At 41.4% G+C, this 26,153-nt stretch overlaps 1 protein-coding gene across 6 annotated transcripts in view; it reads left to right on the forward strand.

Annotated features, from left to right (window-relative positions):
• phactr2 (phosphatase and actin regulator 2) overlaps positions 1-26,153 on the forward strand; it is a 91,668-nt gene that overhangs the window by 57,258 nt on the left and 8,257 nt on the right. For 3 of the 6 annotated variants that reach the window (XM_064321534.1, XM_064321537.1, XM_064321536.1), the window contains exons 2-7: positions 9,073-9,240; positions 12,930-13,004; positions 15,723-15,860; positions 20,262-20,516; positions 21,955-22,468; positions 25,707-25,891. In XM_064321534.1, coding sequence (XP_064177604.1) covers positions 9,073-9,240; positions 12,930-13,004; positions 15,723-15,860; positions 20,262-20,516; positions 21,955-22,468; positions 25,707-25,891 — 1,335 coding nt within the window. The remainder of the gene's footprint in view (positions 1-9,072; positions 9,241-12,929; positions 13,005-15,722; positions 15,861-20,261; positions 20,517-21,954; positions 22,469-25,706; positions 25,892-26,153) is intronic. The other 3 variants (XM_064321535.1, XM_064321538.1, XM_064321539.1) reach the window with 3 other exon arrangements.

Below are 26,153 nucleotides of genomic sequence, written 5' to 3' on the forward strand. Positions count from 1 at the left end.
GTTTTCCCCCATCATGACTGACGAGTAGTGTGAGATTTCATTAGTTTGTGTCTTTTTCTCATCGTGACCGTTCCAACAAAATCAAACATGTATAATGTTATCGTAAGTCTTAAGGCTCAAACGTTTTGTGATGGTCAGTGCTGCGATTTATAATCCTACTGCTTACAGTCAATAGGTGCACTGTATTTGTCTAACGTCAGCACACTGGTTGTGACAAGGCTGTAGTTGTCAACACATAGAGTTTACATAGAAACTGGAGCAGGTAGGAGGGGCCAGGTGGTGAAGCCTAGGAAGTAATGGGAAACAGCTTCTATTGCGCATGTTGAGGACCAAAGGGAATTATGCATCTCAGTTTGTGAAACAATAGTTTTTGTTGTTCAGATGTTTTGAGAAAATGTTTATTATAATATTTTCAGATTTTATTACATATTATGTATTTTCACAATCTGTTTTTCATACAAAATGTAACAATCATTAAGCAAGTTTTATAATACCTAGGGTAAGTTTTATTTTGCCTTCAAACATCTGATTCCCCGTTCACTTTAATGGGAGCTCCAATGTTTTGCCCTCAGCGTGCGCAGTACAGGCTTACTTCCGGGGCTTCACTAGCTTAGGATAGCTGAAGGCGTGCTTTCCTGTCCAATTAAATATGCATGTCTATGAGTGAACATGGAGATGCCAAGAAGATCTTTTTGTGAGTTTCCCTTAGGAAGAGGAGGGCTAAGATAAAAATCTCCAAACTGATCCTGTTGGAGTGTAATGTGTGTGATCCCCAATCCCACACCTCTAGGGCTAAAAAAAAAAAAAAGCATAATTTAGAACATATTTTTTTTTTAAATGTGAGAGTTTGTCAGACTTTAGTTGTCTAGATGTCCACTTATGTATGGGAGGCATTAAATAGGCAGCACAGTGGTGCAGGAGAGGAAGGTCCAAGCTTTGAATTCCGGCTGGGGCTTTTATCTGTGGAGTTTGCATGTTCTCCCAGTGCCTGCATGGGTTTCCTTCGGGTTTCTTGGGGGGGGGGGGTTCCCAAGGTATTTGTGGATGCAATCACAGTTCTAAGGTATTTGTAGATGCAGACTTTGTTGGCCATTTCACCACGAATTGTAGAGGGAATGATGCACATGTTGTGTTTATTTGTTTCGAAGTTCATTTCTCTGTCTTTGAAACATACACCTAGGGGTAAGAGAATCACACTAATTGTCAAACTCAGCTAGAGAGGGTCCCTGTGTTTGGCCAGGCTCTAAGATACGGGAGACTAGAACACTGTCGTCAGCAAACTTGATGCTATATGATGATTTTCATGTTGGCTGTGACAGTCATCGTTGTATAGGATGAATAATAGGGGAGACAGGATGCACCCTTGTAGTGAACCATTTGGTCACAGTGCAAGTAATTATTTGCAGTGAGTTCTTAGGGGTAAGCAGGTAGTTGAGGGCATCAAACTGCGAAGACTGTTACATAATAGAATACCTCCTACTTGCTTGAGCTCTTTTGTAACCTATAGCTTGTTGTTTGGAATTGTAGTGATGCACTTAAAGGGGATTTCTTCATCAATGCAGGAAGTGATATATGATGATGTAACATCAACTTGCTCATTGAGGTCAGAAAATGACTTTCTGAGGGAATCCAGGTTGGTACAGTTAAGGCAACTTTTCTGGGAGTCAGTGCTAGTCTGTGCTTAAGTTTCAACTGATTTCACAACAATCTGTGCATACTTGACTACTGGCATGTAAGCAGGGGCCAACAAGTTGGAATTATGGTCAGTGACACCAAGTCCAGGCATGAGAAATGACCTGTAAGCTCCCAGAAGGGAACCATATCTCTCTTCCAGGGCTTTACTTTGAGTTGAGTTTTTAAAACACCTTCCAGAGGGCAGTGGTTTGAATTACCTCAGATGAACTTGGGAGCATCAGTGGAGATGGAGTCTAATTTGTTGATGGCATTAAAATTCTGTTCAGCGGCTTTATTGACATTAAGGTGGGGTTGGATGTAGCCCAAAAATAAGAGGCTGTAGAAATTCATGTAGGAAATGGAATAGATGAAAAGATACCATAAGTAGCTCATAAATATCTGGGTGACAAAGCATTTCACGTACTAGTATGGTCTTCCCCCAGCTTCGATGCACATGTAAATGGTCTGCACTACCTCTCTCTTTACCAGGGTTGATTTTGTTTCTCTCAAGGCACACTGGGGTATCAATTACCAAGTCTTCAGTCAAAACATTATCAAACCATTTGTAAAAGTGAGGATAGGCCTATATGTATTTCAGTACTCCTGCTCGTGATGTATGTTTCCTCTTCCTGCTCGTCCAGTTTGGCTATCATGCTTGTTCCGGCATATTGTAGGCTTACAATGGATTCTCTGGTCAGTATATGACATTGGTTTGCATTTGTGTCCCAGCCAGATAATGAGTGGAAACCCTCAGTACAGCCAAGGAATAGAATAATTCAAAAGTTTGTGTGTCATCATTTTGTCACGACTGATCATTAATCCGAAGCATGAGGGATATAAATCATAGACCTATACTTGTCTTTAAAAGTGCGGTCCAACAAGAACCACAGACAAAAACAGTTTGCAAAAGTTTGCACCTTCAAGCCACACAGGTCAACATATGAGCAGTGCCCTATGCTATGGCCTGTATGCTTGCTACCCACCTCCACCCGCAAGTACTGAACAGGCACTCCACAGCAGCAGAGGGTGAAGGCACATGAAGGTGCTCAGCTGCTAACTTGCTAAGTACAGGGTAAGCGTTTCTAACCCCTTTCCAGAATTGCAGAGAATCAGCTATTGGTGGAAGGCCTGAGGTGCTGAGGGAATCCTTTATTTCTCTGTGGTCAGTCTTGCCATCTGAGGCGTTTGAAGAACTTGAATGATCCTTAAAAATAAAACATGTTTTATGCACTAGCGGGGGTTTCATGGGTAACTCTTGTGCTGTGATGAGCTCATCTGTCTGACTCATAACTTCAAGACTGTTGCTGCATGTGGCAATTTGAAATGTGGATGTAAAACATACCATTTGGTAGTGCATTATCAATCAAGTGCATCTCAAGTTCTGAATGGGTTTGCTGGTGTGCATTGAGAAACAGTGACTCAAGTGATTGAGTCTCCTTAAGCATGCACTGTTGTTGCTGCTGGTTATGATGTCTGACCCATATACACAATCTGTAGTGATCTCAAAGGGCATGATCATCTATCTCATGCATGCTGGCACGGATAGCTTCATGACTGACGTGCCAAGCTTTGCTTCATCTGCTTTGTGTACAGATTAAATAATATTCAGCTGGGAATTCCAATGGGTAGCAGTTCCAGGATTGCAAGTAATTGTCGTACATCAAGATGTCCTGTTTGGCAGTGGGACTGAAGGCTGGAAGCATTTGAAATGAGCCAAATTAAATTTAAGACCATCATCAACAGTAAACTGCTGAGTTTGAGCAAAACATCCTACGGAGAGAAAACATATCCTGATTAAAATCTGACTGGTGCAGACATTTATCAGTATCATCACTGATGTCTTACTCTTAGGTCTCGTGGTTTTCAAAGAAAGCTGAATAGTCTGTGCAGACCTTGGTAGATATCTTGTAGAGGTCCACAATGTGCTTCTGTGTCCATTCCTGGAGGAAGTCGCCTGTCTCTCCAAGGTGGGACTTTGACAACTGAACCAAAGATCCAGAGTGAGACAGACATATGGTGCAGACTGAAAAAGAGATATAAGGCTACCAGCCACCTTCATCTTGTGGTGATTAAGGATGGAGGCTGACATTGGCATGATTTACAGAGACAGTGCTGGGTAACTTGGATCCATACATTCACAGTAGTATATTTTGAATGTTTCACTTTCAAAAACTCTGATTGGAATCATGTTTTATTTGATGACATTAGCAAGAAGGTCGGCAATTAGTTTCTGATGAAGAGGTGTGGCAGTGTACTCCAGAAGTCTTGCAGGTAGGAATGATGTCGAACTGGTGGTGTTGAAGTCTTTCTTTTGCTGAAAATGTGTACGTAATTAATAACTTCACTTAAACAGTCATAAGGCTTATCAATGTGACGGCACATTTCACATTGAATTTAAGTAGGCTAAATCAGTCCAAAGCATAACATTCATATGAAGCAAAGTGGCATAAATCTCAAACTTTGTTTTTCAAATTATTTCATGCAAAAAGATTCCGAAGTATTACTGAACATCGGTTACATAGTTTCTTAAACATAAAACATTCAAGTGCTGTTAATATAGAGTACTTATTTAATCATTAATCTCCTAATGCAGCAAATGAAAGCTCTAGTTTTAAAACTGTTATTATACTTAATATGACTTGCATGCATGCATAAGTTGGAAAGATGTTTCAATGAGCAGGAGTGTTGAACATTGCAAGACAACAGTGAGCTGTAAAGTTGCTCTCTATATCCTTCGGCATTATGCAGTGGTGAGGAATTTTAGACCTCAGAAGTGCTATGGTGTCCTGCAATCAAAAGACCAAGTCCAGAAAGTTTAGTGGGAGGTTCTCAGTCCAGAAAGAAATTTCAGTTATCATTGGAGGTTCCCAGTCCACAAAGATAGTTTTGTAGATGTGGGATGTTTTCAGTCCCAAAATCTGCCTCCCAGTTGCTGTGGGAGGTTGTTAGCTCTTAGTCTTGGTGGTTCCAGTTCACAAACTGCAATCTTTTCCCCATTGTACACAACACGTTTGTGGCACTGCTCCTTTATTCTCTGACTCTCCATCTGGAATGTATACATCATATTTCATACAAATCCATATTCATATATCAGTGTCAGTGACTCCTTTGTGCTCTGAAAACTATCTTGAGCACGGGACTGCCGAGTGCTGAAGTGTGTAGCATGTAAAAATCATCCGTTCTCAGTTGCAGCACTGACTACTGAGTTGTAAACTACCTCTGGAAACAACGTCAGCACAAGAGCTGTTCATCAAGAGCTTCCTGAAATGGGTTTCCATGGCCTAGCAGCCGTACACAAGCCTAAGATCACCATGCGCAATGCCAAGCATCGACTGGAGTGGTATAAAGCATACTGCCATTGGACTCTGGAGCAGTGGTATTGCGTTCTCTGGAGTGATGAATCACGCGTCACTATCTGACAGTCTGATGGACGAATCTGGGTTTGGTGGAATGCATAGTGCCAAGTGTACTGGCCTGAGTGGTACCAACTGTTAAGTTTGGTGGAGGAGGAATATTAGTCTAGGGTCGTTTTTCATGGTTTGGGCTAGGCCCTTTAGTTCCAGTGAAAGGAATTCTTAATGCTTCAGCATACAATGACATTCTAGAGAATTGTGTGCTTCCAACTTTGTGACAACAGTTTGGGGAAGGCCCTTTCCTGTTTCAGCATGACAGTGCCCCGGTGCAAGGTCTTTGAACAAATGGTTTGCTGAGTTTGGAGGGAAAGAACTTGACTGGCCTGCACAGAGTCCTGACCTCTACCCCATTAAACACCTTTGGGATGAATTGGAATGCCGACTGCAAGCCAGGCCTTACGCCCAGCATCCAGCACCTCACCAATGCTCTAGTGGCTGAATGGAAGCGAATTCCCACAGCCATGTTCCAAAATCTACTGAAAGGCCTTCCCAGGGGAGTGGAGGCTACTGCAGCAGTAAAATTGGGTCCAACTCCATATTAATGCACATGGTTTTGGAATGGGATGTTCAACAAGTACATAGGGGTGTGATTTTCAGGTGTCCACATACTTTTGGAAATGTCATGTATAATGAATTCCAATAGGGATAAGGTGTTTTTAACCCTAGTAATTTGAAGCCCATTGAATCTTATTTTGAATACTTTTGATGTTGTATAGGAGTTACAACAGTATTCATTGTAAACCTTGTCTCATGACACAACCATAGGCCACTGTCAAATAGTGAATTGGTAGAGATTATTGATTACGTTGTTGACTTTGCCAATGTTAGTTGGGAAAAAGTATGTGTGTTATAGCATGTTTTCTGCCTTTTCCTTCTGTAAGAGGAAAAATAAATACTTTATATTCTCTCTTTCTATGTTGATGGCTACAGTAACTTTCAAATTGGTGCGCTTATAGCCTACTATGAAACAGACTTGTTTGTTTGATAATACGATGAGGCTGAATTGAGAAAAGGCTGACTGTATTCTTAACACTCACTTTATATCACATTACATTTTGGCATTTAGCAGACTGCTAGACCAGCTGGATTTTTTAACACGTTTTTACGTACAATCCATTTATACAACTGGACATTTACTGAAGCTCCTTGGTTAAAGGGCCCACCTGGGAATTGAACCTACAACCTTTGAGTTATGAGTCTAGTTTAACCATTATATTACACTGCCACCCTGTAGTATATCCTTGTACATCCTTAATGTTGTCAGTTGAAGGCTGTGAGATATTTATGACCCATGCACTTTGTAGCCATGAAGGGCCCAGGCCAGCGAGTTCAAAGACTGTACCTCTTGAAGGAGGTCTTTCAGCTTCTCTGTGTATAATCCCAAACCTTGAGGTCAGTAAGGAGCATCCTAGGGGAACATTGATCCCAGGGGGAAATCACTTGATGTTGCACAGATACCATGAGGTGGATGTGTACTCCTCAGATCCCAGTTCCGTTGGGCCGTTCAGAGTCGTGTTTGTCGCACTTGTGAGAAGCATGCAGGGCTCAGAACAGTGCCCAGGAGAAGATTCGCTGTGCTGTCACGTAGCACGCAGCCTCTAATGAAACCCCTTTGTCTGACTGCAAGCAGCAGCCATCTCTCTCGGGCTTCTGACCCCTCACGTGTACTTGCAAGCTTTGGCTCAAATTTGTGGGTCCCCCCTTCCCCATGCCCCCAGCACTATGGGGCCACTTAGCATTGCTGTGGCTGTGGCTGAGCTGGGCTGCTGGGCCTCCTCAGTGGTTGCCGTGGCGGTGCGCCAGGGCTGGTAACCTGATCCAGCCTTGTTATGGGAGGCTGGGAAGGGTGTCTTGAGTTTTGACCGTTGAACTCTGTCTCTCCTGACTGCAGAGCTCTCCTCATGCTGCTTTGGAGTCCACTTATAATAGGCATACCAGCACTGACATGTGGTCCATCTTACATAAGGTGTACCATTGTATGTCATGTAATTTAATGTAGCCTAGTTCGTAAAACAAAGTGAATGCCCCTGTTTCTTACAAGTATTTCCAGACACAAAACACTAAGTAATTGTTACTAAAGGGGCATGTGCGAATGCCATCATGGACAGTAAAATTGTAGACTGTGCTCAAAGTACCCCCCTTCTTCCGGCTTAGCCAGTGAAAAACGTGAGTGAGTCAGTAACTTGGATAGCTGTTTTACACCCCCTCCCTCTCAATGGAGTTGTCTTATTTGTACAGCTGTAGAGGCCTACTCTGTTCTGAAGTGTTCACGTCCACATCTATATTTAAACCCTTCTTCCTCCATTGGGAAGTGGATTTAAAGTCTCTCCAGCAGTCAGCTAGAAACATTTAAACTTTAGTTTTATTGCTTAGTCAATTGGTAGAACAGGACCACAGAAAGGGGGTTAACATTTTGTTTTATAAGCTAGGGCAGGGGATGAATAGAAATGTTTTATTGTAATGATATTCTTTCATTGACTTGGTTCTTTTCTGCTCTGGTACGTTTACATTTTTTGATAAGTCATGGATTGAGTTCTCTTCTACTTTTAACTCCTCCTTTCTTTGGGTCCATAAATGCCATTCAACAAAATTATTTTTATTTAAAAAATGATGAATTCAAAATCCTAAATTAAAAATAATTATTTTTATTGTATCACAAATCAATAGTAATAATTTAATATTGTGACTGTTTGATACAGTGTTTCTTTTCTGGATTTCTGGTGTGGTAGTTCACATTTGAAATAACTATATTCTGGCCTATTTAATTTGACTGGGGATATTTTTGCCGTATATTGGATTGTTATTCTGATAATTGCAGCATCAAAGTGTCCAATATATACAATATATGCTATGGAGTGGACAAGCGTACAGTCACTTAATCACTTCATTTGTTTACCATATAAAATACATGTTTGTCAGTCTCTATAAGCTGAAAGTGACTTACAAAAGTTGTAACAAGTAAATTACTCGAATTCTAGGTTTCATTTTTACTGAATATCTTTTGTCATAGCAATGGAGTGTATAGTTTCATATTTAAATATAAAACAAATTGGCAGTGATTTTGTTCTTCAACTTAAATTTGATCCTCTTATTCAACACTGGTGAATAATAGCAGGGCCCTCTTTTTGTTTTTGTAAGTGATTTCTTTACAAAAAAAACTTTTTTCTTTTTTTACTGATAAAGGCTTTAAGACCTTTTTCAAAAGGGAGAACAGCAGTGTCTTTTCTATTTCACTACATGGCATTGCATTCTGTAAAAAAAAACAAAACAGCATTTTCTAGCCTGCCAAAATACAGTTGGCTGGACTTGCCTGTTGTGAACTTCAGCCATGAGGAAAAGCCACACCTCAATTTCCTCTTCCTGTTTCTGTCTCAGCAGGACAGGCAGAGGTGAGCAGAGACGCAGGCAGAGAGAAGTGGGTTGAAGGAAGATTAGGAGAGGGGAGGGGAGGGAAAGGGAGGGCTCGGGAGAGGGGTGGTGGAGCTCTGCTCTGCCAACCACAAACTGACATAGTCGTAGTTCAAAGTTGCAAATACCTTTTTTCAGCAGCTGGCTTTTGTCTGCCCTGCACGATTCTGTTTTTGTGTAGGGTAATGTTTGACTGTTTGTAAGAGGGAAGTAAAGGAATCACTCTCATGTCATGAACTGAACTTTTAAATGCAATTTCTGCAACTGCTTTGCTTTTACAGGACTACTCTACCTCCACAAATACGTATAATGTCAACATACAAATGCAAACGTAGTTCGTAAACGTACCTCTAGGAGTAACACGTTTTAAGGACTGTTGCATGGTACATCGGTTTAAACAGTTAACTGTAACTTTCGTATCAGACACAAAGATTTTCTAGAAAACATGAAATCAATTTCAGCTCCCATGCGATATGAAGTTGTAATACTGTAACTAAATGCTGGTTTGCTGAAGATATGTGAGAATTTTCTCATACTATGGTCATTTGATCGTTGTTCTTTTCCTTCTCATTTATAGTTGATGGCCTGGAAAAGGCCTCTTTGGCAAATTCGGACGCGGTAGTCACTGACGCCCAGACGCCGCAGCTCAAGCAGAGGGGCAAGCTCTCCTCGCTTGGCAAGATCTTCAAGCCCTGGAAGTGGCGGAAGAAGAAAACCAGCGACAAGTTCCAGGACCTCTCCAAAGGTAGGCCAGAGCACGAGGCTCCTCTGCTGCAGTCTGTGGCAGTAGGCCAGAATATTATAAACATTTTTCAATGAACAAGCCTAGGCTGCAGGCAAAGTCTTTCTATAACACTTTACAAAGCTGTCTGTATAATGTAATTCCCTCTAGCTGGAGGTTTCATTAGACCATAAACACAGTGTTTTAACTGTTTAAAGCCAATATTTCCACCATGCAATCTTATTTTTTTGTACGCCCAAAAACAAGCTTTTCGGTAATATGTAAGGATGTTGATCATTATCTCCGTATTGTAATCTGTTGGCCTATATTGTTCTGTTGTTGAGCATGTGTCCATCTGCAAAAGTGTTTTCATAGCACTGGTAAAAGCATTCAACATGAGAAAAGACTGGCATGTCTAAATGTACAGTTCAGACATCGCAGGTTCACGTCTACATTATGTCATCAGCCAACTATGAGTCTACAGCAGCGGGAAGCTGTTGGTCTGGTTCCATCTGAGGTAGAGTAGGTTTGACTTGGCCAGGGTCCCTTGGCTACGGCTGTATTAGTTTGTCCCAGTAATATTCCAGGCTACCACAGGCTACTGTGGGTTGTCAGCGAGAGATCTGCCTCCTCTGGTCAGCACAAGCTCTCCTGTAGTACTGCGTGGCCCATAGATTGGAAACTAGCAACAGGGTCATAGCTGAGAGCAGCAGAGAATGATTCCAGCCACTGAGCTCCTAGCGTGGGAATAGCTGGCATAACGTTGACTTTAGAGGCATAATTGTCAAATCCAAATTGTGGAGAGATAAAGGGTAGATTGAGGGAGGGGAGGGGTGGGGGAGAGAAAAGGGTATAATGTTATTACATTTAGAATTGGTACCAAGTAGCAAGACATGTCAGTTGAGCATCTTATTATGGCTGTTGTTATTGTGCTCTGAAGTGGCTGAAGGACGCAGTCAATGTTTATAGAGCGAGACATCCGCACCAAAATCCTGAGCAGGCGGCAATTATGCACGCTGCCTACTCGAAAGGCGCCTTTTTTCAGACCGTGAACAAAAGGATTTTTGCATTTCACTGATAACCATGAGCTTTGGTGAGTCAGATTTGTTTCCAGCCCCATTCCAGTGAAATGCATGCAGCACATTTGCGTCATCGCCCACTACCATCGCTGCTTTTTTTGTCCTGGCTTTTTTGGTTATATTTTTTAATATGCAAATAGCACAGCATGTTCAAATCTAAAAATGGAATAATCTGCAGTGAATGCATTAACTGTGGTTTATTCAGTTTGGTAAATCATATGTGGGGTCCCTTTTTGTATAATGTCCCTTTTTAAAACTATTTTGTGTTCTGCAAAAGAATAACATATTTTGAGCTGCTGGATGTCTCATCGTGTTGAGGTGCTGTTTCAGCAAATGGATGGGTCCCACAGTCCAGGGGCAACATGGTGATAATTGTGGTGAGAAGGGTTAGGCTGGGATCCACGTCCCATCGCTCACAGACAACCCCTCTGGTCAATCGGGCAGTCGCGGTGTGCTTGCTAAAGGGCTGCACGAGGTGGTGTCTCCCTCCGACTCATGTCTGCGCAAGGGTGGTCTGTGCTGGGGCGTGGAAAAAACACACGGCTCTTCGGAGAGCGCATGCTTGTCTCCCCCCCCCCCCCCTCCCCGCTTTGGCCATGGAGGTTGCAGTATGAGCATGGCTGTGCGTGATTGGGCGTTCAATACGGAGGATAAAATGGGTGGCGGAGGCATTATAAAGTCTTATGATTTGTTGTTGTAATGCAATTCCCATCAGTTGTTTCGCCAACACCTTGTAGTCATCATAGACTTTCATGACTTTGCAATGAATTGTGGGAGCTTGAGGCAAGGGAAACACAGAAGTGATGTACCTGCGGTCCCAAAGTTCAGAATTGCCTGTGCAATCGACAGTATTCACAGTCATCGTTAGGTTATCCCCTCTGTGTCAGCGTACTGCCCGTGACTATGTGTCATACAATTGGTTTTTCCCCAAATTTGTGTGAATTTTAGAGGATGAGATGCAGACAGATGGTGGCCGCTTCGTTCTGCCTGGTGTTATGAAAGTCCTGGATATCCTCCCCAGAGAAAAATAACAGTGTTATCACTTTATTGCTGGTCACAGGTGGGGCAGCATTGAGTTCTACCCGGATCCCCTAGTATTGGGATGAATACGTGTTTGATTTTTGGTCAGCGATTTGTGATGTTGTGCCTTTTAGTTTTTAAGTTTGATGGGATTCTTGCTACGTTGCATGTAATCAACACAGAAATGCTCTGAAATTGCACACAAATGGAAGAGGGTGTTTTGAGGATTTCAAAAGATGAAGAAGGTTTGCACAGATAATTGGTACTATGCACACTTGATGCGAAGCCAGTGTACTTTGCACTCAAACCCATCATTTAAGACCTTGTTTAGCAACTGCAGCTGGTGGCTCTGTTGGGAAGGGGCATTTTATGAAGGATTTCGCATATTTTTCAGTGTAGTTTAGTTCAGTATGTAGTTGTTATATTGTTTGATTGTATATACTTTTAATATGGCTATTGAAATCCACTTGTATGACTATTAATGAAAAAAAAGACTTTTAATGAAGTATAGCTTTAAAAAATGATGTCTCAGAATTTGAGAGAATTCATAGAATTACACTTTTTGTGTAGTTGAGCACTATTTAGATGGGACAGAACAACCTGACGGTATGTAGCGGAAACAAATATAAATGGGAATTTTAGGAAATTTAACTTTCATGCAAGAAATCTTTTTCTTCATTTTGACAGATGACTCTAGATATCAGAATGAAGTTGATCTGTGTTTCCCAAAATTCTTCATTCCCAGTTGTTCACTGTGATCCACCAGCTTCACTCAGTTTGATTTCTTTAATGCTTTCCCCCCTTTTGGAATTCCCAATCTTTACCAGCCGTTATCGCCGCAGCCTGTGCTATCACTTCTGGACAGCACAGGAAAGCATGTGCTCTCCTCCAGTGCTAGAGCCAATTGTGCATTGCCCTGTGGGGCCACTGTCCTTAACAGACTGGAACAATGCTTTAACATGTTGAGCCAGTCGGCAACCCTTCACTTGACGTCATGTGCCCACACATCTTGTAAGTCGTAAAAAAAAAAAAAAAAAAGCATGTACATGCAGTAAAATTCTAATTTTGCTATGCCTAATTATACCACAGCGGGTTGGACCCAATTTTTGGGGTCGTTTCCGGTGCCATGGTACTTTAATGGAACTCTGTGTGGGGGCGGGTAGGGTTCAGTGAGTGAAATCTCAGGCGGCACTTTGCCCTCCTAAATATAGGTCAGGAAGGTTTACCTTAATGAACAATTTAGCATTGCTTTAGAACTGCAGTATCTCTTTTCCAGTCAGAGACAGCTTTTCACTTGAAACAAAATAATTGGTTCACATTAAACCTTTTAACACCTTAATGTGGTTGTGAGGCTGCTTATGTAGCTTGTGTGTTGTGAGGCACTCACATGAGATTTGTATTTTTGTACTGCTCATGCACTAAAACTAAGAGGTGTTTGAAGGACACTGGGGACTGGACTTTACACCGTGATTGCTGAACTCCACAGTTCACTCTGCTGCCCATATCGTTTTGATTTGTTTTTTTTTAGTTCAGTTAAAGCAAAGGATATATTTCCACAAACCTGCTGCCTACTCCCTGGATAGTGTTTGACAATCTCCCCTGTTTCCCCTGCAGTGTTGGAGAGGAAAATATCCACCCGACAGACAAGGGAGGAGCTGATCCGAAAGGGAGTCCTTATTCCCGATCAAGGTGAGTTTTCCATTCGATGGATGGAAGGGTCGGAAACGAAGAGCGAAGGCCTGTTCCGCGGAACCGTGCTGCTTCTGCGCCTTGTTAATGTATGTCCAAGGGAACTAGGCTGTCCAAGAAAAGATTTACAGCCGCAATAACGGCAACGGTGTCGCTGGCGTGTCAGGGGAAAACATTACACTTCAGCCGTCTGATGTTCCCTTTTCTCACATGTGACATTCAACACCCCGCTGCCTCTGGCTCTGCCCCCGGGCCCACTGCTCCGTTCAATCGGCTCTCAGTGGCGCGGGAGAGGTCTTGGCGAGCGCGGTCACGGTGGTATCGATCGCGAGACGTCACATGCGCGAGCGGAACAAACGGCAGCCAGCAGGCTTCACCCCCCCCCGCCCTGAGCCCATGCGCGTGTGCATCAGCGACGGCGCAGGGTGGCGCAGACGGTAGAAAACAGGCCGGCGCTCGAGGCCACTGCGCCTGGTGGACGACGAGTCTCCTTTCAGCTGCAGCCGCGCAGCGGGAAGCGGAGGCCCCTGAAGGGGGGCGCTTGCACAATGCTCCTATTTGTACCTGGCCAGAGAAGGCGACTGCGAGCGCCACGCCTCTCATTCAGCAGTACCAAAAAGGAAAAAGTACATGAAGGAATCGTGGCTATGGTTTAGGCGTGTGGAAAGTTATGACATATGGTTATGACCTGGGGAAAGTGCATGAAAGTCCTTTTGAGGATTTGAAATGGAAAAGTACATAAAACAAACCTAATAAGCACAGATAAATACAGGGATGAAGATACCTTCATCAAACGTATGACGGCAGTGCATTTCCTTGGATTCTGACATGTAGGTGTAAATTATAGCTGGGCACTACATGACAAACAACTTAATGCAGAGTGTAATGTTACGTTGCCCCTCGACACACATAAAGCAATAGAACAAGAAAGAAGCATAAGGATAAAGCAATATGGAGGTGATGCAGCTCACAACACAAAATCTTGAGTGCAATGCAAGTGAAACAGGACGTTCACATTGAATGAAGTGCTCCTTAAAGTAGGCTATGATAAGGTACCAGCAGATAAGGTACACCATAAGAACATACCTGTTTAATGGTGATAACAATGGGGATCCCTGTTTCTCACAACTTGTGCGAATAACTGGCTGCTGTAGAAGCAGAGTAGACACTCTTGACACACTGCCCTTATTGTAGCCTCTCTGGACAGTAGGTGTGTGGGGTGGGGGAGGGAAGGCAAAAGAGCAAAGGTGAGAGGTTTTTGTCCAGATTGTCACATTTTTCCAGTGGTTTCTTGTGAGCTGTGAGTGGCTTATGTATTTTTGGTGAAAAACTGCCAACTCAAAAAAGTGTGCCGTCATTCTCCTGGGGATTGATTTATAGTTCCCGCTCCACTGCAGACAGGTACTTGCTGTATGGTGCCTTCCGGAAGTCTTTACTTCCCTTGAACTTTTTCACATTTTTCATTGAAATATACATTGACATTTTAATTTTCTACATCACCAGCACAATACATGAAGCACATTTAGGATGCAAAAAAATATATTTTTTATTTTTTATTATTTTATTCATCTTTTTAAAAAATGAAAGACTTACATGTCTCATTGTCAATAGTTTGTAGATAGGCCTTTGGCAGCAATTACAGTTGTATACATTGTATGATTTTCCCCCATTCCTCCATACAAATTTTCTCCAACTTGGCCTAGTTAGCCAGAGTTGTTGTTGTTAGACCAGAATTTTTTGATCATACCAAAAATTTTTATTGGGACTCAAGACTGGGCTTTGCTGTCATTAAGGGCAAGATTGATGGAGTCAAATACAGGTTGCATTCCATGAGAGATCTGCCTTGGGTCATGGGGTACTGTTGGAACATGTGTTTTCAACTTGAATGCAGATCTCTTACAGAATGAAACCGGTTCTCCTTAAGGATTTGCCTGTATTTGACTCCATCAATCTTGCCCTTGATGATGTCACGTTTTCCAGTCCATCCTGTTGAAAAGCGACCCCATAGCATGAGGCTACCACCACCATGCTTGAGAGTTGGGGATGGTGTTAGGCATGAGGTGATGGGTTGTGTTTGGTTTGCAAATAAGATTTTCTTTCATGCCAAATTTAACGGTCAACTTTAGTCGGACACTTCCTTGGTCTTCATGACAGTGTGACTGATCTAATGTGCTGTTTCAGCTGAGACCTCACAAAGTTTGTGATTTAATTCTGCAACCATACAACTGAACACAGATGTATTCAAAACAAACATAAATGGACCTTGTTAATTTGTAAGAAAACAGACCCAAACCTAAAACCCCCTATTAACATCCTAAAATAATTTATGTTGTTAAGGGGTGGACACTTATTTAATATAATCCTGAAGGCATTAAATACTTCCATTTGACTTTGTTATACTGCAAAATAAGCAATAAAATAAGCAATGGGGTGTGAAAACTGTATGTTGAATAATGGGGCACTGTATTTCCACATCTCTTGACTGGTGTGCTGGTGCTGATTGAACTGGCTTTGATTACAAAGATCCAGTTCAATTCTATGCAGAATTCTTGAAATGGGGGCTGCTGAGTGCTGTCTTGCTAAGACTTTGGGATTCAGGGTAGAAATCCACAGACTGGTGGGCATGTAAGTGGCTCAGATTCACCAGAGGATGAAGACATTGCACATATTTCAGGAATGACTGTTGATTTCTTATTTTTTTATTTTTTGGTTTCAAAGATTCAGAAGAACCTATAAACTCAAATGGACACACTGCGTCCATCAGCGTGGAACCTGTGACTGAGGAGGTCAAAGTGGACATTGAGGTTCAGGATGACTCGCAGGGAGGCACAGACGACAAAACAGGTAGAGCATTGCGTGAGTAACTTCACATTTGAGACTCTGAGAAAATGCTCTTGAAAGCCACAGTATTGAAAGCATGAATTGCTCATGAAATGAGACGGCAGGTTATAAAAACAGCTTCCAGTAATAAGCTCAGTCATTATTAAAGTACCGCTTTGTGTGTCTTAACATTTAACCACCAACTCGCATTTTCTTAATGAAAGCACCTTTTCCTCGTGTCATTTTTGTCTTTGGTGTATGATAGCTCTAAACCCAGCACTAAATGTCTATTACTACATCCAGCTATGCTTGAGTGTGGGTCAGAGGAATTACATTATTGCATTCTGTCTGCTACTCCTGTAGAGTTTAGTTGGTATTAACGATGGACCACAGGGAATCTGTGACATGCAATGGTAATTCTAGTGAATAAAAACCATTGCTCCTTACCATCAAGCATGCCTGTATTTGAGATCTATATATATTGTATTTATACACATCATGAAATGTCACCTGTTCATTTTGTGTAAAAGGGATTCAAGTAGCTGAGATATCAGCTTGTAATGGCAAGGCTTGAGGTCTACTTGCTAAATTGCATCTTGTCGCTGGAGGCTATCAACAGTTTTGGCACATAAAATATGTACGATGAAGAGGCGGTATTAAAGCGCCTATATTGTTTGTGCTTTGTTGAGCACTTCTACCAAGACCTAAGGGCATCACTCAGAACAAACATCCACTGTTTTTAATCTCTCTGATGCATGAACAAAAGTGTTAAAAATAGAAAATGAAGCTAAATCCCCTCGTAAACCTTTACAAAGACTCCAGGCAGTCTCATGTGTTGATCCAGCAGAGATGTCAATGACCCTATCAACCTTTGCATTTGTTTGTGTAGCTGTACATACATGGTCAGTCTGCATACTTTTTCCATCGGGCTGCTGTTACTCTCCTCTTGAAGCCCTTAAATCTTCCTGTGCAGTCCGCTGTTAGATCTTCAGAGACTTGGTCATGGAGCCTCCATGTTTGTGCTAGGTTTTCTCTTTCCAACAGAGTTAGCCACTCCCTAATTGTAATGAGCTTGTAATTGAACACCAGTCTGTATTAGCCACTTTAAATCATTCAGGTTAAAGCCTCATTATGTTACAAATGAATTTCTTTAAGTTTCTTACTTAAATGATGGATGGGTTAAAAAATTTGTCATCACAGAGTATTTTTGGAAAATTTTATTAATCATGTCAGACAGAATAATTAGGTGAATAGCGAAATATTAGGACGTACAAAACAATTTTCTAAACTCTGGGATATTACGAATGATTATTATTTATTTTTAAAAAATTTAAATTCTTTAATTCAAGTAACTTTGCATGTAGCCTACTTTTGCTTTTACTTCTTAAAATGTAACTGTCGATACATTTAGCGCCTTATTCCACTTTACATTATACTGTACATTTTTTTTTTCATTTATCTTGAACCTGCACCATTGCAAAGAACAGCAAACGAGAATGTGAGGAACAAATATGTCACAATGAATGGGGTGGAGAAGGAGGGGTGGAGATTGAACGTTTTATCTGAAGAACAGGGTAAAGAACAAAACATTTGTTTGGAGGAAAAACATAAATTCAGGCTTTCAGAAACCAACAAATACCATGTTCCAGATCATGTATTATAATGAGGTTTATGTAAACAATGGCTTGGGTCAAGTAAGGATATCTGTTTCACACAGGCCAGTGCAAGCCAAGAAACTGCTCTGAAGGCTGCCAGTGTTAGAACAGCGTTCTCTTATGCTGCTGTGTTTCTACTTTAAGTTGTTCTCTGGCAGCGCTGTCTTGTCACACTCAGCAAATGGAAAAATCCCGTAAATTGAGTATACATAGGTGGAGGGGTGGCTGGGGGTGAGGGTGGGGGTAATCTGAGTACTGGAACAAGTTTACGAGGCAAAAGGGGTTACATAATGATATTGTAAAACAAAAAAATATATAGAAAGGAACAATTACAGGGCGATTTAATCTTAAAAGGACGTGAAAAGCATGTGAGTCTGTGACTGTATTTCCGACCATAAACAGAATGTCCCATTTATGAAAGCAAAACCATACAACTAGCAATAAAGACTGTATTTCAGACAGTAAATGTAAGACTGAAATCCCTTTCTACTGATAAGGTTCTGGTAACTTGCATAACCACTTTGTGGACAGTGCCTGCTAAAATGAGTGATTATGAATGGATATTAAAATGTATGAATTCAGAGCTGATATTGATATGTAAACTTAAATCACTTAATACAAATTAGTAATGAAAGTGTAAGAAAACATGTTTGATCATACTGTGTTCTTTGATGTGTGTATTCATTGTGGGGTCCTTGAACCAAGGGATGCAATATTGCAATGCAGTGTTGTATGGCACAAGAGAACAGATCTATTAACAGTCAGCTGAGCTGAATGGTCCCGATATCACATGAATAACTGGATTGTGTGCTCCTACTTTACTATACATCTATACCCTCTAATATAAGGACACTCTCTCTTTCAGTTAGCTTTCTTCAGCAAACAATACCAGATGTTGCAACAAGATGTTTTTAACACCACCCTAGCTTAAGGTTTATTTTCACTGTTAGTTTTTTACATAGTGGACAGTTTAACTGTACATTGAGAAGATTAATGAGGAAACCAGCATACCTGCTAATTAAACCTGCTGCATTTGTATTTCCTTTTGAAATGACTAACAAAATTTTTTTAACTAAAGGGTTACCTTACTACAGATATACCACAGGCTCAATAATGTTTGGGACAAAGACAATTTTTTTTGGCTCTGTACAATTATAGATTTGGAAGCAAACAATTCACAAGTGGTTAAAGAGCAGATTTTAAGCATTTATTTAAGGGTGTTTTTATATGTTTTGGTGCTGTAATTACATAACCCCAATTTCATGGCACTATAATGTTTGGGACATATTAATGTTATGTAAATGAAAGTAGTCATGTTTAGTACTTGGCGCAAATCCTTTGTATGCAAAGACTGCTTGAAATCTGTGACCCATCAGACATCAGCAAGTACTGAGTAGTATCTTCGTTGGTGATGCTCTGCCAGGCCTGTACTTCAGCCATCTCCAGCTCCTGCTTTTTTCAGGGGATATTGCCTTATGTTTTCTCTTCAGCATATGAAACACATGTTCTATTGGTTTCAGATCAAGTGACTGGCTTGGCCAGTCAAGAATATTCCAGTTTTGAGCTTTGAAAAACGTTGTTGCTTTAGCAGTATATTAGGAATCACTGTCTTGCTGTAGGATGAAGTGCTGTCCAATAAGTTTGAATGATTGAACCTGAGCAGATAAGATCTGTATACTTCAGAATTCATTCTGCTGCTATCAGCAGTTACATCATCAATGAAGACAAGCAGGCCAGTACCTGTGACAGCCATACATGCCCAAACCGTAATACCCCCACCATGTTTCACAGGTGAAGGGGGTGCTTTGGATATTGGGCAATTCCTTTTGGCCTCCACACTTTGCTCTTGCCACCTCGCTGATACAAGTCAATCTTGGTCTCATCTGTCCACAAGACTTTTTTCCACAACTCTACAGGCTCTTTTAGATATTTCTTTGCATACAGTAACCTGGCCATCCTGATTTTGCAGCTAACATTTTGTTTACTTCTTGCAGTGTATCCTTTGTAGTTCTGTTAATGAAATCTTCTGTGGACAGTAGTCACTTACACATCCACGCCTGCCTCCTGAAAAGTGTTTCTGATCTGTTGGACTTGAGTTTGGTTGGTTTTCTTCATTATGGTGAGAATTCTTGTAGAGGTCTTCCTTCTCGTGCCAGACTGTTTGTGATTACTGAACTGAACATTGGTCTTTCATCTTAATAATGCTCCAAACAGATTTTGGTAAGCCTAAGGTGTGGCCTATGTCTTTGTTTTTATTTATTATATCTCTTCTGCATAATGGCTTGACTTTCATTGGCACAACTCGGTTGACAAATGGTAATAATATACTCCAAAGGCAATCAAAACCACAGAATCAAGACTAGATAGTGAAAGCTCTCTTATACCTGCACTAAAGAAGAAATGGAAGACACCTAACTAATCATAACCACCTGTGAAACCATTTGTCATTTTCCTTAATTTTATGGAGGGGGACCCTGAAATGGGGGGACTGTATAAAAAGTATAAAAAGTTGTATAATTTCTACATGGTGAAAACAAAATGTATTAGAAAATACCCTTTAATAAAAGCTGAGAATTTGTGCTTTGATCACTTGTGAATTGTTTGATTACAAATCTAAAATTGTGGGTGCAGGGTCAAATCAAGAAAAAAAATGTCTTTATCCAAAACATTATGGAGGTTACTGTATAAGCTTTGGTTTCATATGAAAGTTCTATTACAGATGGTACCTCTCCCAAACCTTTGGCCCTTATTCTCGCACTCTCTGTGGCTTTCTGACTAACAGTAAGGGGCACTGTGTCCGCATCTACTCCCGTAGAGAAGAATGACAAAAGACCTGTCGCAAAGGGGAACCCGTCACAATCACTGGACACTCCCAGTAGAAAGTCCCAAGCACCTCCCAAAAGGAGCGGTGGGGCTTCGGGCACAACGGCCAGGAAGGAGGGAGCTAGTAATGGCAAAAAGTTGCCCAAAGGTGGCGGTAAGCAGCCCTCTGCCCCGCCCTCCAAACAAAACCCCCCGAGCAATAGAAGTGGGATCGGTGAGTATTAGTGGTGGCCAGCGCAAAGACACAGTCTTTCTGCATGACGTGGTTCTTTGCATGCAAAGTGGTCCCAGTCTCCTTTGACCTCTACTTCATCCATGTATCGGGGTTTCAGAGTTCAACACAAGGCCGGCTATAAAAGAGTACTCCCTGAATGAGTGAAACGTGGGCAAAAATGGAACTGCAAGTCACAGAATCCTTAAAATGTTGGCCAAATACAGAGACTAAAGGATCATTTTTGTGTCAGGGATTTTGATTTGCCACTAAAGATAAATTATGCTCAGGGAATATTAGGTGGGGTTCTTTATTACTGAAATGACAGGATCTGTGCTTCACTGTGAATTTGTGTGGCAGGTATTCAGAAAGGGGAACAAAATTTAAAATAGATTAGAAGCACATGATAGCATTGCAACTATTCAATTGCAGCAAGGACCATCTATAATAGTGAAGAAAGATTCTATATTGAAAACTAGCAAATCCATATCTACTTTTCAAATAAAGCTTTGCTGTAGTTCCCTCTCTAAGAGATGACACAGAAGTGCTTGTTTCTGTCTTTCCAGTCACCTGTGTTGTTTGGGCAAGCTATTGTATCCTGCATGCCACCATGCCATATTTCAGGGGCCTGTGCATGACTGCAGCATGCACGCATTTCATTTACATTTGTCAGGTGAGAGGTACTGTAGGAGGATCTGTAGTGAAACTATCCCGCTCATCAACATCCTGTCTGATCTCCTATCCTGTGGTTTGTGTGCATCTTCTCCTGAAGCTAGTGTGTATGGATGTGTATGCCATGTATATGGGTCAAAGACATAAAGTGATTCAGTACAAAATCACAATGTTTTTATACAAGATTGAGGAGTTTCCTGCCATGAGATGCGATTCGGTGTAAGCATAAATATTTTTTCTGTGCATTACTAATAAACACAATTTGACTGGCTGACATCTATGCCAGTTTAGAAATCTGAAATTATAGTACCATGAATCATGTGATTTTGTGCGTTTCACAACACTTACATTTTTATGATTTTTTGCTTCAGCCTCAGGTAAAGGATAAAAATTCAGAGAAATTCTTTTCTTTCTTTGAGACTGAGATTCCTCCTGTGCCTCAGTCAACAAAACAACTTTATTGTATTTTATTTCTTGGAATGTCCCTCGACACAGATAGCATGGAATAGAGTCATTATGGATGTATTGTTTATAAGAAATGTAATAGAATTAAAAATTTAATAGGGCAGTTTCAATAGAAAAATAGCATGATTTAGGCTATGCTTTCAGAATAATGGATCCTCCATCAAAATACTTTATTCCAAATTACAAATTAGATCAGTTTGGTCAAAAACAAAAATGTATTCTTTGTTCTTATCATTTTCTCTTCTGGCTGTGGTGTTCTAAGATGTGTGACTCTTTAAAAAATATTATGATCTTTTCACAACAGCCAAATCCTCGCATCCCAAGAAATCGCCAGGGGCATCCAAGAACGCATCCCAGCTTTCGACGCAGCCCGCCTCCTCCTCAGCGACACGGAACCGGGACTCCAAGGAAGGAGCCACGGCTAAGGGCGGAGGCTCGGACCCCGTAAAGACCGAGAAGAAGCGGGGCAGACGGACAGACCCTGCCAAATCTTCAGTCGCGCCCAGGGCCACCCCCGAGCCGGAGATCCGACCGGCAGACGGTCTGGAGCCCGCAGTCCGGGAAGAGGTCCAGGGTAAATCTAAAGCCCCCAGCTCTGATGAGAAGCCCCAGCAGGACAGGCTGACTCAGACTGGGGAGGACCCCAAGTCACCCCTGGAGTCTAATGACCAGAGTATCACAGAGGACACTTCTTTCACTGAGTCCCCCAGTGAGATTTACTCAGATTGTCCTGAGGAGCCCTTGGGCAAAGAGGGGGATGGCGATGGTGATGGATGTAAATCGAACAGTGCAGACAGCCACACAGAGAGCCCCAAACAGTGAGTGTGATTGGATTACATTGGTTCTGGTGCAATGAACTTATTTGCAAATTGTCTTGTTATTGGAAGCAGGTTTAGATAAGTTGCTGACAATCACCACTAAGGAAACGGCTGTCAGTTAACTTTAAAAACCTAAAATTTGGAATTCAATTACTTATCATAAGAGGATAATGATGAAGCTTATGTGGACACACAAAAATCTTTGTTTTGTGTTTCTCTATGTTCTTCTATGAGCTCAGGGCACAGGGTCTACCAGCCTTCTTTGCACAAGATGGATGTGCAACATGTTATAGAAGATTCTTAAGAACGCTTAATGCAGCAGTGTGTGCTCCTGGTTCTTGAGATTCTTAGTTCTGAAGGTTTTAAGATACAGTTGAGGCCAAAACTTTACATACACCTAGGCTAAAGATATAAAGATAAACTCAGTTTTTCACAACTCTGCACATTTCATGTTACCATACATTTCCTTTGGCAAGTCAATTAGGGCATTTGCTTTGTTTCCATAAGAGGTCATTTCAAAATAATAACTAAGAGACATATTTATTTCAGCTTTTATGTAGGCCTACTATATTAGATTTTCAGTGGGTCAAAAGTTTACATTCACTTTGTTAGTATTTGGTGACATTGCCTTTTAATTGCTTAACTTGAATCAGATTCTTGCGGTAGCCTTCCACAAGCTTCTCATAATACTTTGCCGGAATCTTTGCCCATTCCTCCTGCCAGAGCTGGTGTAACTTTTTGGTTTGTGGGCCTCCTTTCTCAGACATACTTTTTCAGTTCAGTCCACAAATTTTCTATGGGATACAGGGCTTTGTGATGGCCACTCCAGTACTTTCACTTTGTTGTCTTTAAGCCATTTTGTTACAACTTTGGAGGTATGCTTAAGATCATTGTCCTGCTGGAAGACCCAGTTGTGACCAAGTTTAACTTTGTAGCTTTCTAGAAATTTGGCTGCTAGAAATACATTTTGGTTTCCAGATTCATTTACCTCATACCCCACTGGGCTAATAATGCAAAGCAACGCTACAGTGGACATGAACAGTTTGTGATCGTAGCATTCTTGGGGATTCTTTATGTCTTCATATTCCAGAATAGCTAAATAAAATGTTTATTAAGCAAGCATGTTCATCAGTCTGCTAAAGCCAGATAATTATCAGAAAGGAGACAGATAGTTGCCAGGTGCTTATTCACTTACAGTGGGGGAAATATTCAACACGTCAACAATTTTTTTATTAAACATATTTACAATGCAGCTATTTACATGAAATTTAGATCAGACATTGGTATTAACTCAATAAAACTACACAGCTAAAGAAATTGTAAAATTCCAATCCATAAAAAGGTTATGTGCAATAAAGTGGAATGAAACAAGAAAAAAGTATTGAACACAGCTGATTCCACTAATTAGTTCTCCTACTTGTGCTAATGACAACAGCTGGGTTAGTGCATGTTGATGAAGCAAGTACATGGGTTAGTACTTCCACTGTTTGAAACAGGAGTTACCTACCTCTGAATGCAAGTAAACAAATCATTTATCACCAAGTTGTCACGCAAGAAATGTCTCATCATGGGTAGAGGCAAAGAGCTCTCTTAAGACCTTCGCGACAAGATTGTTGAGCAGCATAGTAATAGAACTGGTTACCGACAGATTTCTCAACTCCTAAATGTTCCTATAAGCAAACCTGGGGCCATTATCAGCAAGTGGGAGGAACATCACTCGACCATCAACTGGCCACGCACAAGAGCTCCTTGTAAGATTTCTGACCGGGCAGTCAGAAAGTTAGTCAGAAGAGTAGCCCAAGAGCCAAGGACCACTCAAACAGAGCTCCAGAAAGACCTGGAAGCAGCGGGTACAGTCGTCACAAAGAAAACAATAGCCAATGCGCTCCACCGCCATGGTCTCCATTCGCGATCACCCCGGAAGACTTCATTACTGAAGAAAAGACATGTTCAAGCTCATTTGAAGGTTGCTACAGAACATTTATAGAAGCCTGTAGATTACTGGGAGAATGTAGTCTGGTCAGACAAGAAAAAAATCAAACATTTCAGCAACAATACAACACACCATGTTTGGAGGAGAAATGGCTCTGCATATGACCCTAAAAATACCTTACCTACAGTGAAGTTCAGAGGTGGAAGCATCATGGTATAGGGCTGTTTCTCTTCACATAGTACCGGCAGAATGCAAATTATCGAAGGGAAGATTAATGGAGCCATGTACATGGAAATTCTTGAGAAGAATCTGTTGCCATCCACCAGGACGATGAGGATGAGACATGGGTGGGTCTTCCAGCAGGACAACGATCCCGAACATACTGCGAAGGTGACTCGCAATTGGTTCCAGAGGACGAGGATAAAGGTGTTGGGATGGCCCAGTCAATCTGCAGACTTAAATCCGATAGAAAATCTGTGGAAGGAACTGATGATCAGGATTCACCAGCGGGCCCCCCGGAATCTTCAAGATTTAAAGACCGTCTGTGTTGAAGAATGGGCCAAAATCACACCTGATCACTGTGACAGATTAGTTTCTTCATATAGGAAGCGTCTTGAAGCTGTCACTGCAAACAAAGGCTTCTCCACCAAATATTAAAAATATTTCAGTTAGCGTGTTCAGTACTTTTTTCCTCTGTCATTCCACTTTATTGCACATAACTTTTTTATGGATTGGAATGTTACAATTTCTTTAGCTGTGTAGTTTTGTTGAACTACTACCAATGTCTGGTCTAAATTTCATGTGAATAGCTGCATTGGAAATATGTTTAATTAAAAAATTGTTGACGTGTCAAATACTTATTTCCCCCACTGTATTCCTGTCCCAGTGTTCTGTGTAAAGTAAAGCAAGATAAAATGTTCTGTAAACAGGTCTGAACCAGTGCCTAAAACCAGTTTTAGGCACCAGTTTTAGGCACCCAAAAAAGAGTGTTCAAGTATGCAAGAAAAAATCAGCTTGTCATTGTTTAGAGAAAATCATACAATGTCCCACCCCTAGATATGTTTACATGTTTTCTGCCATAGAAAGAGTATTTCTGTTATACATCGATTTAGACATCTGATTGCTGTTCTAGATTTCTGTGCAACCCAGTTGCTTGTATTTCACTTTTACCATCTCTGCCACCGATTTAGTATGCTAGCAGTCACATTAGCCATCCTTCACTGTAGTGTGACAGTAATGACAGGGTTTCAAAGGAGAGTTTTACCCTACAATACTCTGTTGTACAATTCTATGTGTTTCCTTCAGGATCGCAAGTGAAACGAGGGGCACAGGTGATGGACAGAGGGCCCACGTGTCTATCCCAGACAGCCCTGACGTGACGGTAATCCCTGACAGCAGCAGGGAGTCCCAGGCCAGCGACTCGGACTCTGATGGCCCCATCCTCTACAGAGACGAGGAGGAGGAGGATGAAGAAGACGAATACACTTCAAGTACGAAACTGCTTTGATAAGATATTCATTATCAGCTGATCAGTAGCTCAGAGCCAGTTATGGAAGATTATGATGACTTTGAAACATCACTTCATGTGTTGAGCCCGCTCCAGTATACAGTCAATATGTGAGAGTGACATTATACAGTCAATATCAAAGAAAAGTGGATGTTTTTTTATTAAATCTGACACATCCTTTTCAAAGCATCAGGCATGAAGCTAATCTGTCTTGGTGGCTTGTTAGAACGATCTTAGTTGATCCC

Source organism: Anguilla rostrata, chromosome 2 (genome assembly GCF_018555375.3).
Source record: "Anguilla rostrata isolate EN2019 chromosome 2, ASM1855537v3, whole genome shotgun sequence".
NCBI lineage: Eukaryota > Metazoa > Chordata > Actinopteri > Anguilliformes > Anguillidae > Anguilla > Anguilla rostrata.